This window comes from Carcharodon carcharias, chromosome 5 (genome assembly GCF_017639515.1).
Source record: "Carcharodon carcharias isolate sCarCar2 chromosome 5, sCarCar2.pri, whole genome shotgun sequence".
In the NCBI taxonomy this organism is placed as follows: Eukaryota; Metazoa; Chordata; class Chondrichthyes; order Lamniformes; family Lamnidae; genus Carcharodon; species Carcharodon carcharias.
In genome coordinates this window covers 75,861,850-75,881,613 of record NC_054471.1, presented here as the reverse complement: position 1 = coordinate 75,881,613, position 19,764 = coordinate 75,861,850, and the positions used below count along the sequence as shown (strand labels likewise).

At 40.8% G+C, this 19,764-nt stretch overlaps 1 protein-coding gene across 3 annotated transcripts in view; it reads right to left on the bottom strand.

The window, feature by feature from the left end:
- Nucleotides 1-13,672: 13,672 nt before the first annotated feature.
- prim2 (DNA primase subunit 2) overlaps nucleotides 13,673-19,764 on the bottom strand; it is a 212,825-nt gene continuing 206,733 nt past the window's right edge. For 2 of the 3 annotated variants that reach the window (XM_041188639.1, XM_041188642.1), the window contains one exon: nucleotides 13,673-15,965. In XM_041188639.1, coding sequence (XP_041044573.1) covers nucleotides 15,726-15,965 — 240 coding nt within the window. In that variant the 3' untranslated portion in view covers nucleotides 13,673-15,725. The remainder of the gene's footprint in view (nucleotides 15,966-19,764) is intronic. The other variant, XM_041188641.1, reaches the window with a different exon arrangement.

Genomic DNA, 19,764 nt, shown 5'->3' with positions numbered 1-19,764 from the left:
AAAACACTTCATTTTAATGAAACATTCCAGAATACTTTGGTTATCATGCAGCTAATTGAACCAAGACCCAGTATGCGGAGTTAGAAGTGACATGATAATTAGAATCCATGATCACCAGCAACAGCAATTTGTATTTATATAGTGCATTTAACATTGTCAAATGTCCCGAGGCTGTTCACAGAATGTTACCAGACGACATTTGATATCAAGCCACACAAAGAGACATTAGGACAGGTGATCAAAAGCTTGCTACAAGAGGTAAATTTCAAGGAACGTCATAAGGAGGAGAGAGAGATAAAGAGGTGCAGAGGTTTATGGAGGGAATCCCACAGCTTTGGGAGTAGGTAACTGAAGACAGCAGATTGAATATATAGTTTCAGAAGCCAGCATTCCCTTAATATGCTTCTTAAAATCTACCTCTTTGAACGAACTTTTAATCATCTACCCCAATAGCCCTTTAATATCAAATTACTGGATGTAGTTTTCAGACACTAAGGCAATCAAGGGATACAGGGATAAGGCGAGAAAGTGGAATTGGGATAAACGATCAGCGAGGATCGTTTTGAATGGTGAAGCATGAGAGAGGAGCCATATGATGACCCACTCCTGCTCATGTTGATTATGTTCTTATGTATTTTATTGCTAATAAGTTTTCAGTCCAGTCTTTGACAATGGTAGAGAACTGCATGGTTAGGTTAGATGGAAATGAATGCAGTAGCAGGCAAGATTTAAAGTCCATTTCCTGGGTACTTTATCAAACGCTTCACTAGATCTCAAAGCAAGGACAGACACCAAAGATAAAGAAATTCTAGATGTGATCTGAGGCACAAGAACCAAAATTAATCAAATTTAAAAAAAACTCCAAAATATGCCACCGTCACAACCGCAACTACTTGCATTTATGTAGCGCCTTTAACATTGTTGCACTACCCAAGGTGCTTAAACCGAGCCACATAAAGATTTATTGGCAGAGGGTGACCAAAAGCATGGGGAGGTGGGGGAGGTGGAAAAATAACTTTCAGAAATACGTTCTTGATCCATTTGTGTCTGGCAACTTCCAGCAAGCCAGCTCCAACTACTAGAACCTCCAGCAAGACAGCTGCTAGGGTCAATGTAGAGATGGTATTTGGGCTTGTGGGGGCATTAAAACCTAGGGGTCATAAGTATAAGATAGTCACTAATAAACCCAATAGAGAATTCAGAAGGAACTTTACCCAGAGGGCAGATAGAATGTGGAACTTTCCACAAGGGATAGTTGAGGCAAGAATCATAAAGCATTGAATGGGAAGCTAAATAAACATGAGGGCAAAAAGAATAGAAGGATGTGCTGATAGTGTTAGATGAAGCCACATGGGAAGAGGCTCGAGGGGAGTATGAATACCAGCATGGACCAATTAGTCAAAGATCTGCTTCCGTGCTGTAAATTCAAAGTACAAAATCTTGATACATGTGGGTTGACTAACTCAATGATTTAAGAAAGAAATTTGACAGGCTGTGTCCATAAATAGCGATCAGGTGTAGGGATTGAAACAGAAAGAAAACATTCAAAAACTTTTTCTGGTAACTTAAATCTGCGGTATATATTTTTACATCACACAGCATTTTTCATCCATATTTGCTACATTAAATATACCTTGCGTGGTCTACAGAGCAATGTGAAACACTGAAATTAGGCTAAATAGAATAAAGTAGCTGCCTCAGAGTTTTTGCCCCAATATTTTACAACCATCTACAGAAAAGTAAGATGTAAATTATATATTCAATTGCTTTTTAAAATTTTATTTGCCCAGTGTTAGTCATAATCTTCACATCCACTACTTGCAGCACTATGGGGAAAGAGCAGTGGGGGGAGTAGTTAATTGGATAGTCCTTTCAAAGAGCCAGGACAGATAAGATGGATCTCCTTTTGTGCTCTGAGATTCTATGTATAACCATAAAATGTCATTGATTTATTTCACTTTGCCTGGTCGACAGTATTTTATAGCTGACACATGAATTGTCAAACCAATAGACAAAGTGTGAAAGTTGTGCCTAGTTTATGCTAATTTCCCTAGAAGGCCTGAGTTGAAACATTAACTCGATTTTTCTCTCCACAGATGCTGCCTGACCTGCTGAATCTTCCCAGCATTTTCTGTTTTTATTTCCAACACCCGCAGTACTTAGTTTTTGTGTGAACAGAGGGGTCTGCTCTTTTGGGATCAGATAGAAGTACTTATTTTGTCTATACGGGTCGAGTACTCTTTATCTGTATATCTGGGAACCGAAAAATATGCACTTTTTTTTGAACCTCATCGACCTGTAGCGCAGGAGGTCTGTGAATCAAGACAACCCGAACTGCGCCCAACACGAATCTCACTGGCCACACCCAACAGTTATAAAGGGAAGTCTCTGACCCGAGCCAACATGACCAGAGCCAGCTGCACTCTGTATTTATCTTACTTTTCTAACCATTTTATTTTCTTTAGACTATAGCATGCCTAGGCTTCAGCCATTCTAATATAAGTAGGCCTAGTCCTATATGTAGTATCCAAAACTAAAATTATCCGAAATCTGAAAAACAATCGGGCCTGAGGGTTTTGAATTAAGGTTACTCAACCGGTAGTCACTTTCTCCCCAACAAATAAATCATTTGGAGAAGCAGATCTTACATTTTTGTAGTGCCTTTCATAATCATGAGGCGTCCAATGAAGTACTTTTGAAGCGTAGTCACTGTTTTTTATGAAAGAAGTTTGTCAAGGAGCAGGCTATTCTGGATTTGGTTTCGTGTAATGAGATGGGATTAATTAATGATCTCCATAGTAAAGGATCCTCTAGGGAAGAGTGATCATAGCATGCTAGAATTTCAAGTTCAGTTTGAGAATGAGAAACTTGAGTCCCACACTAGTGTTCTGGAGTTAAACAAAGGTAATTCCATAGGCATGAGGGCAGATTTGACCCTAGTGGACAGGGCAGGAAAACTACAAGGTAGGACAGCTGATGAACACTGGCAGATATTTAAGGAGATATTCAATTCCTCCCAAGTAAAATATATTCCAACGAGGAAGAAAGATGGTAAGAGGGGGAAAAAGCATCCATGGCTAAACAAGGAAGTTAAAGATAACATAAAGGCAAAAACTAAGGCATACCAAATTGCAAAGGTCAGTGGCAGGCTGGAAGATTTGGAAATTTTTGAAGATCAGCAGAGGGTTACTAAAAAAAATAATAAAAAGGCAAAGGTAAATTATGAAAGAAAACTAGCACAAAATGTAAAAACTGATAGCAAAAGCTTCTACAAGTTTATAAAAGGAAAGAGAGTAGCTAAAATGAATGCTGGTCCCTTGGAGGATGAGACTGGGGAATTAATAGTGCAGAATGCAGAAATGGCTCAATCAATATTTTGCCTCAGTTTTGACGGTGGAGGACACTAGTACAACACCAATAGTAACAGGTAGTGCAGAGGGTATAGAGAAGGAGGAACTTGGAACAATCACCATCACTAGAGACAAAGTACTGAACAAACTATTGGGATTAAAGGGTGACAAGTCCCCAGGACCTGATGGCCTATATCCCAGAGTCTTAAAGGAAGTGGCAGTGGAGATAGTGGATGCATTGGCTATAATATTCCAAAATTCCCTGGATTCTGGAAAGGTTCCAGTGGATTGGAAAAATGTTAATATAACGCTCTTATTCAAAAAGGGGGGGAGGGGGGAGGCAGAAAGTAGGAAGCTATAGACCAGTTAGTTTAACGTCTGTCATTGGGAAATTGTTGGAATCCATTATAAAGGAAGTAGTAATGGGGCATTTGGAAAGTCAAAATGCAATCCGTCAGAGTCAGCATGGTTTTATGAAGAGTAAATCGTGTATGACTAATTTGCTTGAGTTCTTTGAAGATGTGACAAGCATAGTGGATAATGGGGATCCTGTAGATGTGGTACATCTGGACATCCAGAAGACCTTTGATAAGGTGCCACACAAAAGATTAATATACAAGATAAGATCACACAGAGTTAGGGGTAATATATTAACTTGGATAGAGGATTGGCTAACCAACAGAAAGCAGAGATACGGGATAAATAGGTCTTTTTCTGGAGGGCAGGCTGTAACTAGTGGGGTGCCACAGGGTTCAGTCCTTGGGCCCCAACTCTTTAAAATCCATATTAATGACTTGGATTCAGTGATAGAAGGTATTAAAGCTAAATTTGCAGATGACACCAAAATAGGTGGGAAAGTAAGTTGCAATGAAGAAATAAAAAATTTACAAATGGATATGGACAGGTTAGGTGAATGAGCCAAAATTTGGCAGATGGAGTTTAACGTGGATAAGTGTGAGGTTATCCATTTTGGTTGGAAGAATTAAAAGGCGAAACATTAGTTAAATGTAGAGAAGCTTCAGAATGCTTCAGTGCAGAGGGATCTGGGTGTCCTTGTGCATGAATCACTGAAGCTAGTATGCAGGTACATCAGGTAATAAGGAAGGCAAATGGAATTTTGGCATTTATTGCTAAAGGAATAGAGTATAAAAATAGGGAAGTGTTGTTGCAACTGTACAAGGCATTGGTGAGAATGCACCCGGAGTACTGTGCACAGTTTTGGTCCCCTTACTTGAAGAAGGATGTAGTTGCATTGGAGGTGGTTCAGAGGAGTTTCACTAGATTGATTCCAGAGATGCAGGGCTTGTCTTATGAGGAGAGATTAAGCAGTTTAGGCCTATACTCGCTAGAGTTTAGAAGGATGAGTGGAGATCTTTTTGAGGTTTATAAGATGCTAAAGGGGATAGACAAAGTAAATGTGGAGCAGATGTTTCCCCTTGTGGGGCATTCTAGAATGAGAGGCCATAGTTTTGGGCTAAGGGGTGGTAGTTTTAAATCAGTGATGAGGGGGAATTACTTTTCTCAAAGGGTCATGAATCTGTGGAATTCACTACCTCAGAGTGCAGGGAATGCTGGGACGCTGAATAAATTTAAGGAGGAGATAGACAGGTTTTTAATTAGTAACGGGTTGAAAGTTTATGGGGAGAGGGCAGGAAATTGGAGTTGAGGCCAAAATGAGATCAGCCATGATCGTATTGAATGGCGGGGCAGGCTCAAGGAGCTGAATTGCCTACTCCAGCTCTTAGTTCTTATGTCAGCCATTTTGCACACAGCAAGCTCCTACAAACAGTAACGTGAAAACAACCAGGTCATTTTTTGTTAATGATGTTGGTTGAGGGATAAATGTTTGTCTTCAAAACAGTGCCATGTAATTCTTCATTCTTATATGGGATGTGGGCATCGCTGGCATGGCCAGCATTTGTTGCCTACCCCTAACTGCCCATGAACTTCAGAGGGCAGTTAGGAATTAGCCATATTACTGTGGGTCTGGAGTCACATGGCCAGACCGGGTAAGGGTGGCAGATTTCCTTCCCTAATGCTGCATTTGTGAACCAGATGGTTTTTTACAACAATCAATAATAGTTGTCATTGCTGAGACTAACTTTATATTTCAAATTTATAAATTGAAATCAAATTTCACCAGCTGCCATGGTGGGATTTGAATCCTGTACCCAGAGAATTAGCCTGGGCCTCTGGATTACTAGTCCAGTGACATTACCAAAATGCTATATGTCCCCATAAATATTTTAGGTCCACTTTAGGGGATCTTGGTTTAACATCTCATCCGAAAGGCAGCACTTGCTGAATTTTGTGCTCAAGTCTCTGAAGTGGAACATGAACCAATAACTTCGATCAAGTGGGTGCTACTCAATGAGCCGCAGTCGACACAGCTATTCATTACGATAGGTACTGCCTGTTAGTGATGTCCATGTAGTAACTGTTTATTCTGAATACCCTTTGTTCTTAATGTTAACCGTTTCCTTATAATAAAGGAGCCTGATTTGAGTACAGCAAAAATATCTCCCATAGCAAATTCACCCTGACCTGATTGCAATTTATACAACAAACCTTTATCTTGGTACCCTGGGAAATAATGCTGTACATTCTCATACAGAATCCCCTTCTTGCAACTTGACAAATCAGCATAAATTTTGCTACTCTTAGTGCAAGCTAATGCAGAGGATAGTACAATAGAAATTTATCTAAATTTGTTCCACACATGGAGATTCACTATCTTTGTGGCTGGCCTGGTCAGCCAAAAACTGGACATTAACCCTGAAGAAGGGGAAGCTGACTGGCACACACCTCCACCTCAAGGGTAGAAGTGAGGTGGTGGGTGCGAGAGGAGCTTATATGAGGAAAGCATGGAAATGAAAAATAAGTGAAAATATAAATATTAGACTTAATTTTTTTCTATTAGTTTTGTAAATTTGCATTAATTAATTAATTGTTGTTTTCTGTAGGGTAGAAATATTAACATACTGGAAGATTTAGAAGAACTGAGATAGTGTGCATGAGAGACACTGCATATAAGATACCGTGTATGACCAAGTGAGAAAGTGGCCAGAATTTTCTGCCCCCATTGGCATCGGGCGTCATGGCAGGCATGAGCGGACAATATGGCGAGAAGGCCAAAAATCGGTTTGACACTGTTGTGAAACCAATTTGCGATCATCTGCTCCATCCATCAATGGCGGGCCACGTTTCCCGCTGCCGGACATCAGAAACTTCACTTTATTACATCTGCATACCATTATTATCCTTGCTCACCGAATCATCCCCCCCACGCTGGATCATCCAGGCAGGTTGCAGTGATTGCACGTTGAAGTGTTTCACAACTGTACATAACAAACTTACAGCTGGTGAGTTGCTCTTTGCTCAGGACTTTGAGGTTTGTTTGCCCACCTTGCTTCAGGCAGCACTCATCAGCACCAGGATTCACAGGCAGCACCACATCACTTTCGGGGGGCTCACAAGCAGGTGTCTACCTACCAGACCAGCCGTAAGGTGGGGGTGGCTTTTCAATGGCTGCAGGGCGAGGGCTTTCTTGGGGAAGGGGGAGAAGTGGCCTCAGGCAAGGGAAGAGGGCTGTACTGGGGAAAAGGGGTATCCCAGGGTGTGTGTGATGGGGGCACATGTTGATCTGAGCAAGTGGCCTCAAGATGGTGAGGACTGAGGAGGCAGTCTCCAGACGAGATGGGGCCAGATGTGAGGGTTTATGTGAGAGAGCGTGTGGTGATGTCCCTTGAGCTGGCAGTGAGTGAGATGCTAGTGAATGTGTGATGGCCTTGAGTATGGAGTTTAAAGTAGTAAGATGGTTGCCTTACCTTGATGGGACGGATTAGATCATTCATCCATTTTCTGCACTGGATGCTGACCTCTTCCCACCGCCTCCCAAGCCAGAGTGGCATGGCTTGATGGGCCTCCTGCAACCAGAGTGGGGGTAGAGGACATCATGGTGGGCCTCCACGTATCCAGAAGACATCCCAGGGATGTGTCACTGAATCGGAAGGCTGTACTCTTCTTGGATTTTAGGGCCATGTCCTTACATGAAGCAGTCTTGGGCTGCAAGTATTGAGAAGTGTGTGTGCAGCTGCAGCTTAAATATGGCGCCCTGCGTCAGGAAACGGCGAGTAAAAAGTGGAGGACAAATTGGAGGAAACCTGCCAGTGAGATGGCATTTTTCCTCTGGCTACGCAATTAATGGGGCAGGAATAGGACACAAAAAAGCTGCCATTGCGGCCGGCGAGTAAAATGCCCTTTTTCCTGCCTGCTATCACACTTTGTGCAAATCTGGGATAATTCCGCCCAGCAGAATCAAAGAGAACAGCGTAATCAAAAGGTTGAGAGTGTCAAGCATACCAGAAAGATGGACTGTATAGCCTTCTTCATCTCTTTGACATCATTGTGTTTATTTTTTAAATAAAAGACCATTTCTGGGAGATACTGCAAGGTGACATTCATTTATGGGATGTGGGCATTATTGCCTAGGCCAGCATTTATTATCCATCTCTAATTGCCCTTCAGAAGGTGGTGGTTGAGTTGCCTTCTTGAACCGCTGCAGTCCTTCTGTTGGAGATACACCCACAGTGCTGTTAGGGAGGGAGTTCCAGGATTTTGACCCAATGACAGTGAAGGAACAGCAATATATTTCAAAGTCCGAATGGCAAGTGGCTTGGAGGGGAACTTGCCGCTGGCGGGGTTCCCATGTACTAGATCCTGATCCTTAGTTTAGTTGGACTAATGGATCCAGGTTGCACACTTGTTTCGGGATGACCGAGTTGGTACCATAGACGGAGTAGATCAGCAGACAGTTCTTATGTAAAACACATTCTATTTATTTACAAAGAAACTCAACAGTTACACTTGTGTGCTTACAACTCTAACCCTGTTTCCACATTACAGACTAACTATAGACTACTCCTACTGATTACTAAGGTAGACTGCATGCTCTGCTATTGGATACTAAGATGTGATCTACCGTTATAACATTCTTCTTAAAGGTATATTACACATCAGATTACCACATCCCTCCCCCTTTACTCAAAATACTTTTTACAGTAACAATTACAATTTTTCTCAATCAAATTATTTAGGCAAATAAGTCATTTACATATTCAGTCTTTCTTGGGGTTTCATTATGTGTGCAGAACGTCTCAACTCTACAGCTTCAGACGTTTTGTCAGGAACTGCCTTTCTGCAGTTGTCCAAACATCAGGTTCTTTGGTAGGCACCTGCAAATCTGTTTCCTCAACTCTTGCAGATACAGCCGTTCCTTCAAACACATCTGTACTCAGTTATTTCAACAGGAGATGTTGACATAGTCATGAACACTGGAGGAATCATTTCCTGATACTTTGTTTCTCTCCTCCTTATGTGATCTATATGTCTTAGTATGATTCAGTCTTCCACTTCCACGTGGTAAGAAAGAGGTTCAGTCACCGCACTTATTTCACCTGATAACCACTTGGGCCTTTCTCCGAAATTTTTCATATTTACCATCCCTCCTACTGTAAACTTTGTCACAACTATGCCAGTCATGTCCGGTTTTCTGACTTCCCTGACTCCTTTCCACCTTCCCCCCTAAATTTGGCGTTACTAAGCTCAATCTCGTACTGAGATGGCGATTCATCAACAATTCAGCAGGTGTGACACCTGTTGTCATGTGAGGGGTGGTCCTATAATGGAAAATATGCTAGCTTGATCACTATGGAGTCTCTGGTTAATTTCTTCATGCCCGTTTTGAATATTTGAACTGCTCTCTCAGCCAGTCCATTCAAAGAAGGGTGGTACAGTGACATTTTTACATGAGTAACACCGTTGATAAACCGTTGAAACTCAGCACTCGTAAAAGCCGTGCCGTTATCTGATACGACCACCTCTGGTAGTCCGTTGATGATGAAACTTCAACGTAGCTTGGCTATTGTAGCAGAAGATGTTGGTTTGCCTCATATATGTCCATCCATTTTGAGTGAGCGTCAACAATAAGGAGAAACATTGTTCCCATAAAAGGTCCCACATAGTCAATGTGTAATCACACTCATGGCCTCCCTGGCCACTCCCAAGGGTGTAACAGAGCTGTTGGAGGTAACTTTTGTGTTTGCTGGCACTGCATACAACTTCTCATTAAACTCTCTATTTCTCCATCCATCCCAGGCCACCATAAGTAGCTGTGTGCTATGGTCTTCATTCAGGAAATACCTGGATGTCCATTATGTAGTTCAGTTAACAAAGGCTTTTGTCCTTTTGGGGAAACAATCACTCGAGCTCCCCACAATAAGATACCGTCCTGGCTAGTTATCTCATATCTTCTTTGTAAATATAATTTAATTTAATCAGATTCCTGTTCTTGTACTTTGGATAAGACTGGGTCTCGACTTGTCCAGTGTCTAATCTGACTAGCGCATACCGGTGATGAATCTAAGAAGTTCAATAATAAAGCAAGTTTTTGAGGAACTGGAACACCATTGTTTTCTTTCAAAGGCAAACGACTAAGTGCATCAGCGTTTGCAATCTGATTTCGAGACCAATCCAATTTAATTTCTTTCTGCCAGTTTCGTCCAATGAGGCTTGGCCCCTTACCTGCTACCACCATCAAGGGTAACTTTACTGATTGTACAGTATGGAAGTCAATAACCCTGCTTACGCCTTTGATTTTGATATATTCTCCCGTGTAATTTTTCAATTTGGCATGTTTCTTCATAATTTAATTTACATTCTCTATGATTCAAGTATTTGAAGGTATGCTCACCTATTACCGTAGTAGAAGCCCCTGTGTCCACCTCCATTCTGACGGGTCTATCATTCACCCTCACTTACATAGATTGTTCTGTTCTTCCTACCTATAAATTATACAAGAAGTAAATATCTGAATCTGTTCCTACGGGCTCTCCTACATTATGGATCTCATAGGATTTTTTCTTTTGACTGAAAATCTGCCTGATTCTATCCTTGCAATGTCTCGAGGTGCCCATTTCGATGACAGTAAAAACATGCAATTTTTAAAAATTTCCATTCATTACAAGGTTGTTTGCTTCCACTTCTGCTACTATTATTCCATGTTTGCACTGCCAAGTAATTTCTTTTTATTTGTCTGCAAGCGGTGGCTGCTTCCCGCTTCTCATCAGAGCTGTGCATTTTCTTGCCCTTTTCAGCTGGGGCTCCCCACCCAGCATGGTGGACGGAGCCATTTTGCACTCCCTGTATGGTTTGAGTCCCTCACTACGCTTTCTACATCCAGTGATATTTCCTGCACCTTCTGAAAATCCAAATTTGTTTCAAACAGTAATCCCTTCACCCCCACTATTTAGTTTAAAGCCCTCTCTACTGCTCTAGTTATATAACTCACCAGAACACTGGTCCCAGCAGAGTTCAGGTAAAGATCACCAGCTCCCACTTTCCCCAGTACTAGTGCCAATACCCCATGAATCAAAACCCATTTCTCCCTCACCAATCTTTGAATCACACAGTTAACCTTCCAATCTTTATTTACTCTATGCCAATTTGCTTGTGGCTCAGGCAGTAGTCCAGAGCTTATTACTTTTGAAGTTCTGCTTTTTAATTTAGCCTTGATCTACTCTTCCTCCCTCAGGAGAACCTTTTTGCTAGTTTCATTTATGTTGTTGGCACCCACATGGACCACAACAACTGGATCTGAGATGTCCCAAACCCTGGCATGAGGCAGGCAACACAGCCTTCCGGACTCTCTGTCTCTGCTGCAGAAAACTGTCCCTGTCATCCTGACTATAATGTCCACTACATTCTTATTTACTGCCCCCAATTGACTGGCTCCCTGCAGCATGGTCAGCTCATTCATCCACCTTGTATTCCCCTCTATCATCCATACAAGCTGCAAGAACCTCAAACCTGTTGGACAATTGCAAGGGCTGAGGCTATTCCATTTCTGCCTTCTTGATCCCCATACCTGCCTTATTAACAGTTATACCCTTTTCTCGCTCACCACAGACAAAATCAGAAGACCCTAGCCTAGGGGTGTGTGACTGCCACCTGGAACAGTGTCCAGGTAATATTCCTCCTCCCTGATGTATTAAAGTATCCGAAGCTCAGACTCCAGCTCATTAACACTGAGCTGAAGTTCCTCAAACTGCAGAAACTTATTGCGGATGGGGTTGCTGTGGATTAGAGGTGTCCACTAGCACCCACATGCTACAGCAGCAACACATCATCTGCCTTGCCGTCTTTACTATGTTTAATTTAACTAAGTTTAGAAATAATATTCATGATTATCTGTAGTTATATCAAGTGGATTAACTAAAACTGTAAATTTAAGCAATAATTATATCCCCCAGTACTAGTTGAAACTAATGACCCAGTTTAAAGAAAAAAATGAAACTTAAAACCCACCATGCAACCACTCACCTAATTAATGCTTCCAGGGATTAGCTCGTGTCCCCCTGCTGGTCTCAGGCTCCCTCTCTCGGCCCAATCTTTTTATGTAAAAGGTCAAAACAGCACCTCCTCCCTCACTCAGCAAATTCCCAAGCTCGCACTGTTTAGCTGTGCTCAGTGACAAAAGCTGCTCTCTGAGCTTGCTTACTTCATGAGCTTAGTGAGAACACCTGCATCATACTGGTGAAATTTTACAGAGATGAGTCAGCACTGCTGGCTAGAGAAACCAGTTCATACTAGCCACCTAATTAACTAATTGTAGCTACCTCTCTAGTAGCTAGTTTGTTTATCCCTAAGACTGAAAGCAACTTAGCTTTAACAGTAAATTGTAGTTCAATGCTAGATGCAAACAGATTTTAAAGAGATTAACCCTTAAAATTCCGTCACTCAGCAAATTTCCAAGCTCTCACCTTGTCTAGCTGCACTTAGTAACAAGCCGCTCTTTGTGCTTGCTTCAAAGAAATATGGCATTTCCTGCTCCTTTAGCTGGAGTTTATCTAGTTTTGCATCAACGGACTGTCAGTACGTTTGCTCAAACCAAAGTGGTTTTAATTGTAAACTCCACACTTTAATTACCATCTTACCATTTCATAAGTTTGAATTCACTAAAGCAGAACGAAGCTCTTTTTCTCCCATATGGACAAGTTTTATCATAACTTTACAATGGTTGTGCCATTTTGGTATAATGTGATACTCACAGCATATTTAATTTTTTCGTGATTATAACAAATAATACTAAAAGCAGACTTGTACATCAACGGCTTGTGATATTGATGTATAAAAGCTGTAAGTTTTCATTTACCAATTTATTAAGGAAACCAAGATTAATAGTTATACGTTACTTATAATACATTAATAGCCAAAGTAACCTTTTGTTCTTTCTAAATTGTACAATAACGGTTTTTGAGCTACTCTACCACAAAAGCAATGTTGCCCAAAGAAAACCAAGAGCCAGAAGTCAAATTAAAGGAACAACTTTTCAAAATTATGATGAAAGCCTTGCATTAATACTATAGTTTTCACGATCCTAAGGTCCAGATGCACTTTTTGAAGTGTAGTCGTTGTTGCAATATAGGCAGTTTGGCAGCCAATTTGTGCACATCAAGGTCCAACAAACAGTAATGTGATAATGACCGATAATTGGTTTCAGTGATGTTGACTGAGGTATAAATATTGGCCAAAACACCAGTAAAGTTTCCCTGGTTTTCTTCAGAATAGCGGCCTTGAGATTTTTCACGTCCACCTGAGACAGCCAACGGGATCTCGGTCTAACATCTCGGCTGGCACTTCCGGAATTACAGCACTTGGAAGCGTGAGCCTAGGTTTTGTGCTTAAGTCTCTGGAGTGGGACTTGAAACCACAACCTTCTGACTCAGAAACGAGAATGAGACATGACTCAGACCACATATCAAAATTTTAGTCAATGAAGTCAAAGAGCCAACATTAGAATCAAGCTAAGAGGACCACCAACTCTTAACTAATGCAATAACCAATATGCAGGGTCCCTCCCTACAATGTCCATACTCCAGAATGCAGAATCAAACAAGTTCCTTTGCACTCCCAACCTGCATCGCTCCCAGTGTAAGCAGCCCCATCTAGCGATGTATTCCACGTAGCAATAAGGATGCTTTTTTGGCGATAAGGATGCTTACTAAAGTGACTTCAGAAACGATTCAATCTTAAATCATGTGTTTGTACGTATGTCCAATGGCATCATAAGAGAATGCATGCGCATTGTAAAATATATGCAACAATTTGCACTTACATTGCGCATTCAACATAAGTTGTCCCAAAGCGCTTAGTGTAATCTGACAAATTATGAAACACGCCCAGATAAGATAGAATGTTCATGTGTTATGAGGCTTTCTTTAAACTCCTATTAAAAAAAGTTAACAAAAAGAAAAACCATTGTATTAATTTGAACAACTTCTTTATTATGTTTCAAAAGCTTTTAATTATAACTTTACAAAACCCTTGAAAGTTAATGAAAACAAGTGACTAGTTTTGATTTATAAAAATTACTTTCTTGTTAACACTGCATACTTTTAAGGCTTTACGATTTCAGACTTCATTGGTGATCCATTACATTTTTAACATTGGCATCATGGGATGCCATGGTTAAGGAGCAAGGAGGAAAATCATACAAGTACCACCAACATAATTAAGCTATACACATACAGATGTAAGAAATGTTGCAATGGACATATGGAGGAGGAAATAGAAAACTGAAATTCAGCTTCTGGCAAACAGGAGTGTCATTCTGTAAACAGAAAATCATGAGGTCTTCCAAGTGAAATTCATTAACTGTGCAAAAGCCGGGTCTGAAATCACATCATACTAGCTTGTTGTTCTTCGTAAATTCTACAGCAGTTAAGAGTTATGTGTGTTAAAGCTGGATCTTGTAGCCCATCTGCAGTGGATAACCTATGTAAATTGTCCATCAGGGATCCAAAAGAAATTGCATTTTTGCTTATTGTGAGTCTGTTTAATACAAAAGCAAAAATTCACAATTTGTATTAGCGATCCTAAAGTTCATGGCATTAGACTCTTGAAGCTGTCATGCTGTGTTCTCTGCAACTTATCTTCCAATGATGTTCTCAGTGCGCATAGATGTTTCCCTCCCACAAAGGTGAGGGCATCTGCAATAGTTTAGGACAGCACCAATATTAAGCACTCTATCACTCAACAAGGACATTCCAGCCTACTAGAGATGAATTAACACAATTTGTCCGCTTTTATTCCTTCTTCAGAAGACTTGTCAAAACACAAAGTCAAGGCCTACTGCAGCACTAGGCTGATTTCATATTCCGTTATTCTATTGGGGCCACATCTCAGAAAATCAGCGGACACCCCACCGGAAACACACGATCACAAAATGAATTACAGGGAGTCATTCTATGAGAAATGCATCTTTAATAATTAATAGGCATACCAAAAAAAAAATGACCCCTCTGTTTGCACCACACACACAAGCAACTACCACAATACTGTTGCTGCTCAGGTGCAGTAGAAAGCAAAAGACAGACCCTTAAATATGTTCTCATACCAAAGACTGGAGAGAAATTGCAAGCTACAAACTAAGTGGCTCGCACGCTGTGACTTTTGAGATTTGCTTTTTAAATTATGCTCTTGATAAAAAACATTGGCTTAAGATTGGAGGAAAATCAGGTCTGGTTAAAAAAACAATTGCTTTTCCATTGATTTATTTTGCATATCAAGCAATCCTGAACACAAAAAGCGATTATGAAAATGAACACTAATTCAGATATGCTCCTCTTCTGGAAACCTGCAAGTGTGACACAAGATGTTATACACCTAATTTATGCTTCACCTGATGGGCAATGAGAAAGAACAGATCACATTACAACGCAATGAAGCCTATAATATTAGCTAATGATGGTGAAGCCATTAACCATGGAACACAATTGCAGTGCAATGATGTGGTTTAGTGGAGAAGAAAGGGACTGATTTGTCAAATGCTACCAAGTGTGCAATGCCATTGCATTCACTAGACTACAGTAGGCTGGGCTTGAATATTTCTTCTCTTTATAAAAAATTTGAAAAAGTATCCTAAAGCGGAATATTAAGGCACTGCACCAACATATTATTCACCCCTTAGTACATGTAGAACATAGTGGAATGAGAACATTTTTTTAGTCCAAGGATATCACTATGCCTTGGGCATCATCTTGCATTATCTATATCAACTACATTACTCATTCCCAGGCAACTGACACAAGATGCGCAAGCGACAATATCTAAGTAACAATATAAGGTCTTTTTTTTTGGTCGTAATATTTCAATCAAGTTAATGTACTTGTTTTCAGCTCATTCTGGAGACCATCCAATTTTTCTGAAGCTTACTCATTTGAAGGGAAAAAAAGAAAGATGACAAGAATGTGAGAGTCACTTTAGGATACATGATAACCCAAAATGCATTTCGTTGGATACCAATGTCACCAATAATCACTCGGTGTATCCTTCACTAAGAAGCTCTTCTAAACCCTCTATGTCAGCTGACACTGCCTGGCTTGCAGGTTTAGAGGCACAGGTGCTCGTGCTTCTTGTAGGCTGGCTGCCTTGGCTACGCTGTGAATTTTCTGGCTGGCTGGACTCTTTCTTGACATCTCGGCTGCCACTGAGGAATTTCTGGCTCTCAATGAAGTACTGATTTGGATGACTTAGGGAAAATCCTACTTCGTCAATCTAAAAGGCAGAGAAAAATAAAATAAGGAAAGCTGAAGTTGCACATTGTGACTCAAAACAAATTTTAGCATAAGTTTCAAAATGAAAACACTCATTTTGAGTCACACCAAGTCATTAAGTGTATCAATAAGATGGAAAGGTTAATATTTCCAGCATGACGTTTAATAAAAATTCAATTTTAAAATGATATTTTAAAAGGACTCAATGAGAAAAACAAATTAAGGATTAGGATGACACTTCACTACTTTCAAAACTGAAAGTTATGGTATGTTGACTCTGATTATACAGAAATAATGCAATAACATTAAACCTGCCAAATAATTTTAAGAAATTATGCACAATGTTTTTAACAGGTTAATAAATTCCTTCAGTCTCCTTTACTGTGCATAAATTCTAACTAACTGTCACTCTACAAGTCCAATACCTATATATTCAAATGCGAATTCAATTCAAACTCTTTAGTAGGTCAACTGGCATTAACCTCTCATGGTAGCATACGACCTAGATATTCTAACCACTTCCCTAAAACCTAAAGTTCAATTAAACTGGGAAAACTCAGCTTACAATGTAAAAGGTCAAAGCCAAAATTACAATTTCCAACTGAAAGACAATAAGTTGCATTCATATAACCCTGCTCACTACCTCAGGATGCCTCAAAGTGCTTAACCAAAAAGTTACTTTTAGTAAATGGAGACACTGTTGTGTGTTGGCAGGTTTACCAAGGTGAGGCTATTGTTGCATGCTAATAGATACCTGGAGCTACAGGTGACAGCTGGATAAAAGTGAGGACCAATACAGGATGAGCCACTCCAAAGGGTGCAGCAAGTCTGCCTGCGAGAGGTGCTATCCCTCCCTTTCACCCCAATGAAGGTCCAGAAGTATTCAATGTCTCGAGGCTCGAACAGGCAATCATGAAGGAATCTCTTTCAAGGAAACTGTAGAGTCACCCATGTATAACGAAAATGGACACACACTACATTGAAGATAACTGGGTGACCTTCAGGGATATAATGTACTCCACTGCTCGAGAGGCTGCCAGCCTGACCTTTTGTAAGCATCAAGATTAGTTCGATGAAAACAAAGAAGTAATTCAGAAACTACTGGAGGAAAAACACTGCCTCTTTAGAGTTCACCGCAATGACAAGTCATCATTACCTAAGCACTATGCCTACCGAAACATCTGCAGGACTTGAGTATTGCTGAAAAAAGAATTCAAACGACCTGATTTTTCACATGCAGCACGAATGTCTTACAGCATTGTGAGGCCTTAAGACCAACCTGAACATACACATCAGTAAACCTGACAAAGGACTGGGAATAGTCATCCTTAACAAGCGTGACTATATCAACAAAATGCACACCATTCTTAATGACGAGTCCAAATTTGTATCCATTGGACCCACTGCTCAACATGACCGGGCAAGCCTTGCTTGAAAGTAAGCTAAAAAAATACTTGCTGGACTTGTGCAAGAGTGATGAACTGCTGCGTGATATATATGACAGGGTTCATCCTCATGGTTCACGACGTCCGCATACGTATGAGCTGCCCAAGGCACATAAAGGTGATGTTCCTTTTTGCCCCATCTTATCTATCGCTGGTTCTGCACTGCATGAATTGGCCAAATGGTTGGGTGAATTGTTAAAACCAGTTTTGACCAAGTTTTCCACATACACAGTGAAAGACTCCTTCACATTTGCGAAAGCCATACAGGAGTTGCATATCAATAGCAATGCGGTGTCCATGTGCTTATTTGACATTGCTCACCTATTCACAAATATTCCACTTAAGGAAGCCATAGATATTTACGCTGCAGCACTATCCTGGCAATCTAGACATGCCACCGTTACGTGAGCCAGCATTCACTGAACTTATGAACTCGGCAACTCGTGCAGTTGAGTTCAGCTTTAAAGAGACCATGTATGCCCCAAATAGATGGTATTGCCATGGGCTCCTCACTAGGTCCAACTCTTGCAAACACCTTTGTTAGGTTCCATGAGAGACATGTCTTTGATGGAATGACACTTAACCTCCTATCCACTTGCATACTTCCAATATTTGGGTGATACGTTTGCTATATTTAAATCTGCAGCTGCACGTAATAATTTCCTAGCATTTCTTAATGCGTTTCATGCTGCGCTCAAATTCCTTTGAAATGGAGCAGTCAAATGATCTCCCCTTACTTGATGGCCTAGTTGAGAAATCTGCCAGGGGGTGCTCTACCCTGGATTACCGCAAGCCTACCTTCACTGACCAGTACACGTGTTGGGAACCTTACAGTTCCACATGCTATAAGATTGATTTTATCGGCAACCTAGTAAATAGGGCCCGAGTCATTTGCTCACCGTAAAAGCTTGATGCTGAAATGGGGCATGTCAAAGGCATCCTGCAGTACAATGGCTACCCTGATCAGAACATTTTGTGCTGTATATCACAGAAACTCATGAACAGGCCTAAGGCAGTCACGCGTTTGGCCCTGAAAAGTGCCCAGTACGCCTCAGAAGGCTCATAAGAATGCAAAGTGTCTCCATCATCCACCTGTACAAGCAGAAAGGAAATCTCCAATCTTGCAAAAAGCATAGAGAAATCTTACTCCTCTCCATCGCTGCCAAAATCGTCACCAGAATCCTTCTGAACCCTTAGTGCAACATTTCGACCAGGATCTGCTGCCAGAGATTCAATGTGCTTTGAGAAAAAGTTACGCAATATCCTCTGATACGGTGTTTGCAATTAGACAGCTCCAGGAGAGATGCCAAGAACAGAACATGGGCGACACATGCAAGAATTGCCAAAGCAAGTGTAGCTAGCCTTCTGCAGACTTTGAACATCAGTCTGGGAACAAAGAGGAGTCAGTCTGCCTACCAAACTGAAAGTCTACATAGAGCAATAGTCCTCCCCACTCTGCTCTATGCATGCCAGACTTGGACTGTGTGCCAGCATCACGTCAAAAAGCTCAAACACTTTCACTTGAGTTGCCTTTGGAAGCTTCTGAAGATCAGATGACAGGACAAAACGCCAGACAGTGAGGTGCTCAACGAGCCACACCATATGGTGACAGTAACAACTGAGCTGAGCTGGTCATGCAGCCAGAATGCCTGACACTCACTCGCCAAAGCAAATCTTCTATGTGTTCAAGTTCTCACAAGCACTGCCTGAAAGAATGGTAGAAGCAGAGTCAATAGAAACTTTCAATGAGAAAGGGAAAAGTTTACAGAGCTTTGGGTAAATAGCAGAGGGTGAGGATTAATTGAGTTCTCTTCCAAACAGCAGGCACAACCACGATAGGTTGAATGACCTCCTTCTGTGTTGTATGATTCTAAGTATCTCAGCTCAAATGGTCCAGAATTGCTGTCAGTTTCTTGGTAAATGATTACTGGATTAACAACTGCACAGTTAAATGAACAAAATCACATGCGCATACTTCGTTCTTTACTATTTTTGAAATTTGAGTAGTATTATGCAGACAACAGTAACAAGTAAAATAAGGTCTTAGCAGCCACTACATACACACATGAGAACTAAGAATCAGCAGGGCGTCGTCAGACCTTCCCAGCCTTTGGCCATTCCTTTGGGCAAGCAAGTGAGAGCTGACAAAAGCAATTCATACTTCAGTAGAGGTACATGCTGAAAAGCTGTGTCAACAAAGGGTACAGATTTTAATAGAAGGGAATTTACATTAATGAGCTAAAATATTCAAGGTGTTTGAAAGAATTATAGTTAAAACCAAACATCACTTTTTTAAATATCATATATAGTTCACCACTTTTTAAATATGGTCTGGAATGCAACTTCAAGTGGGCA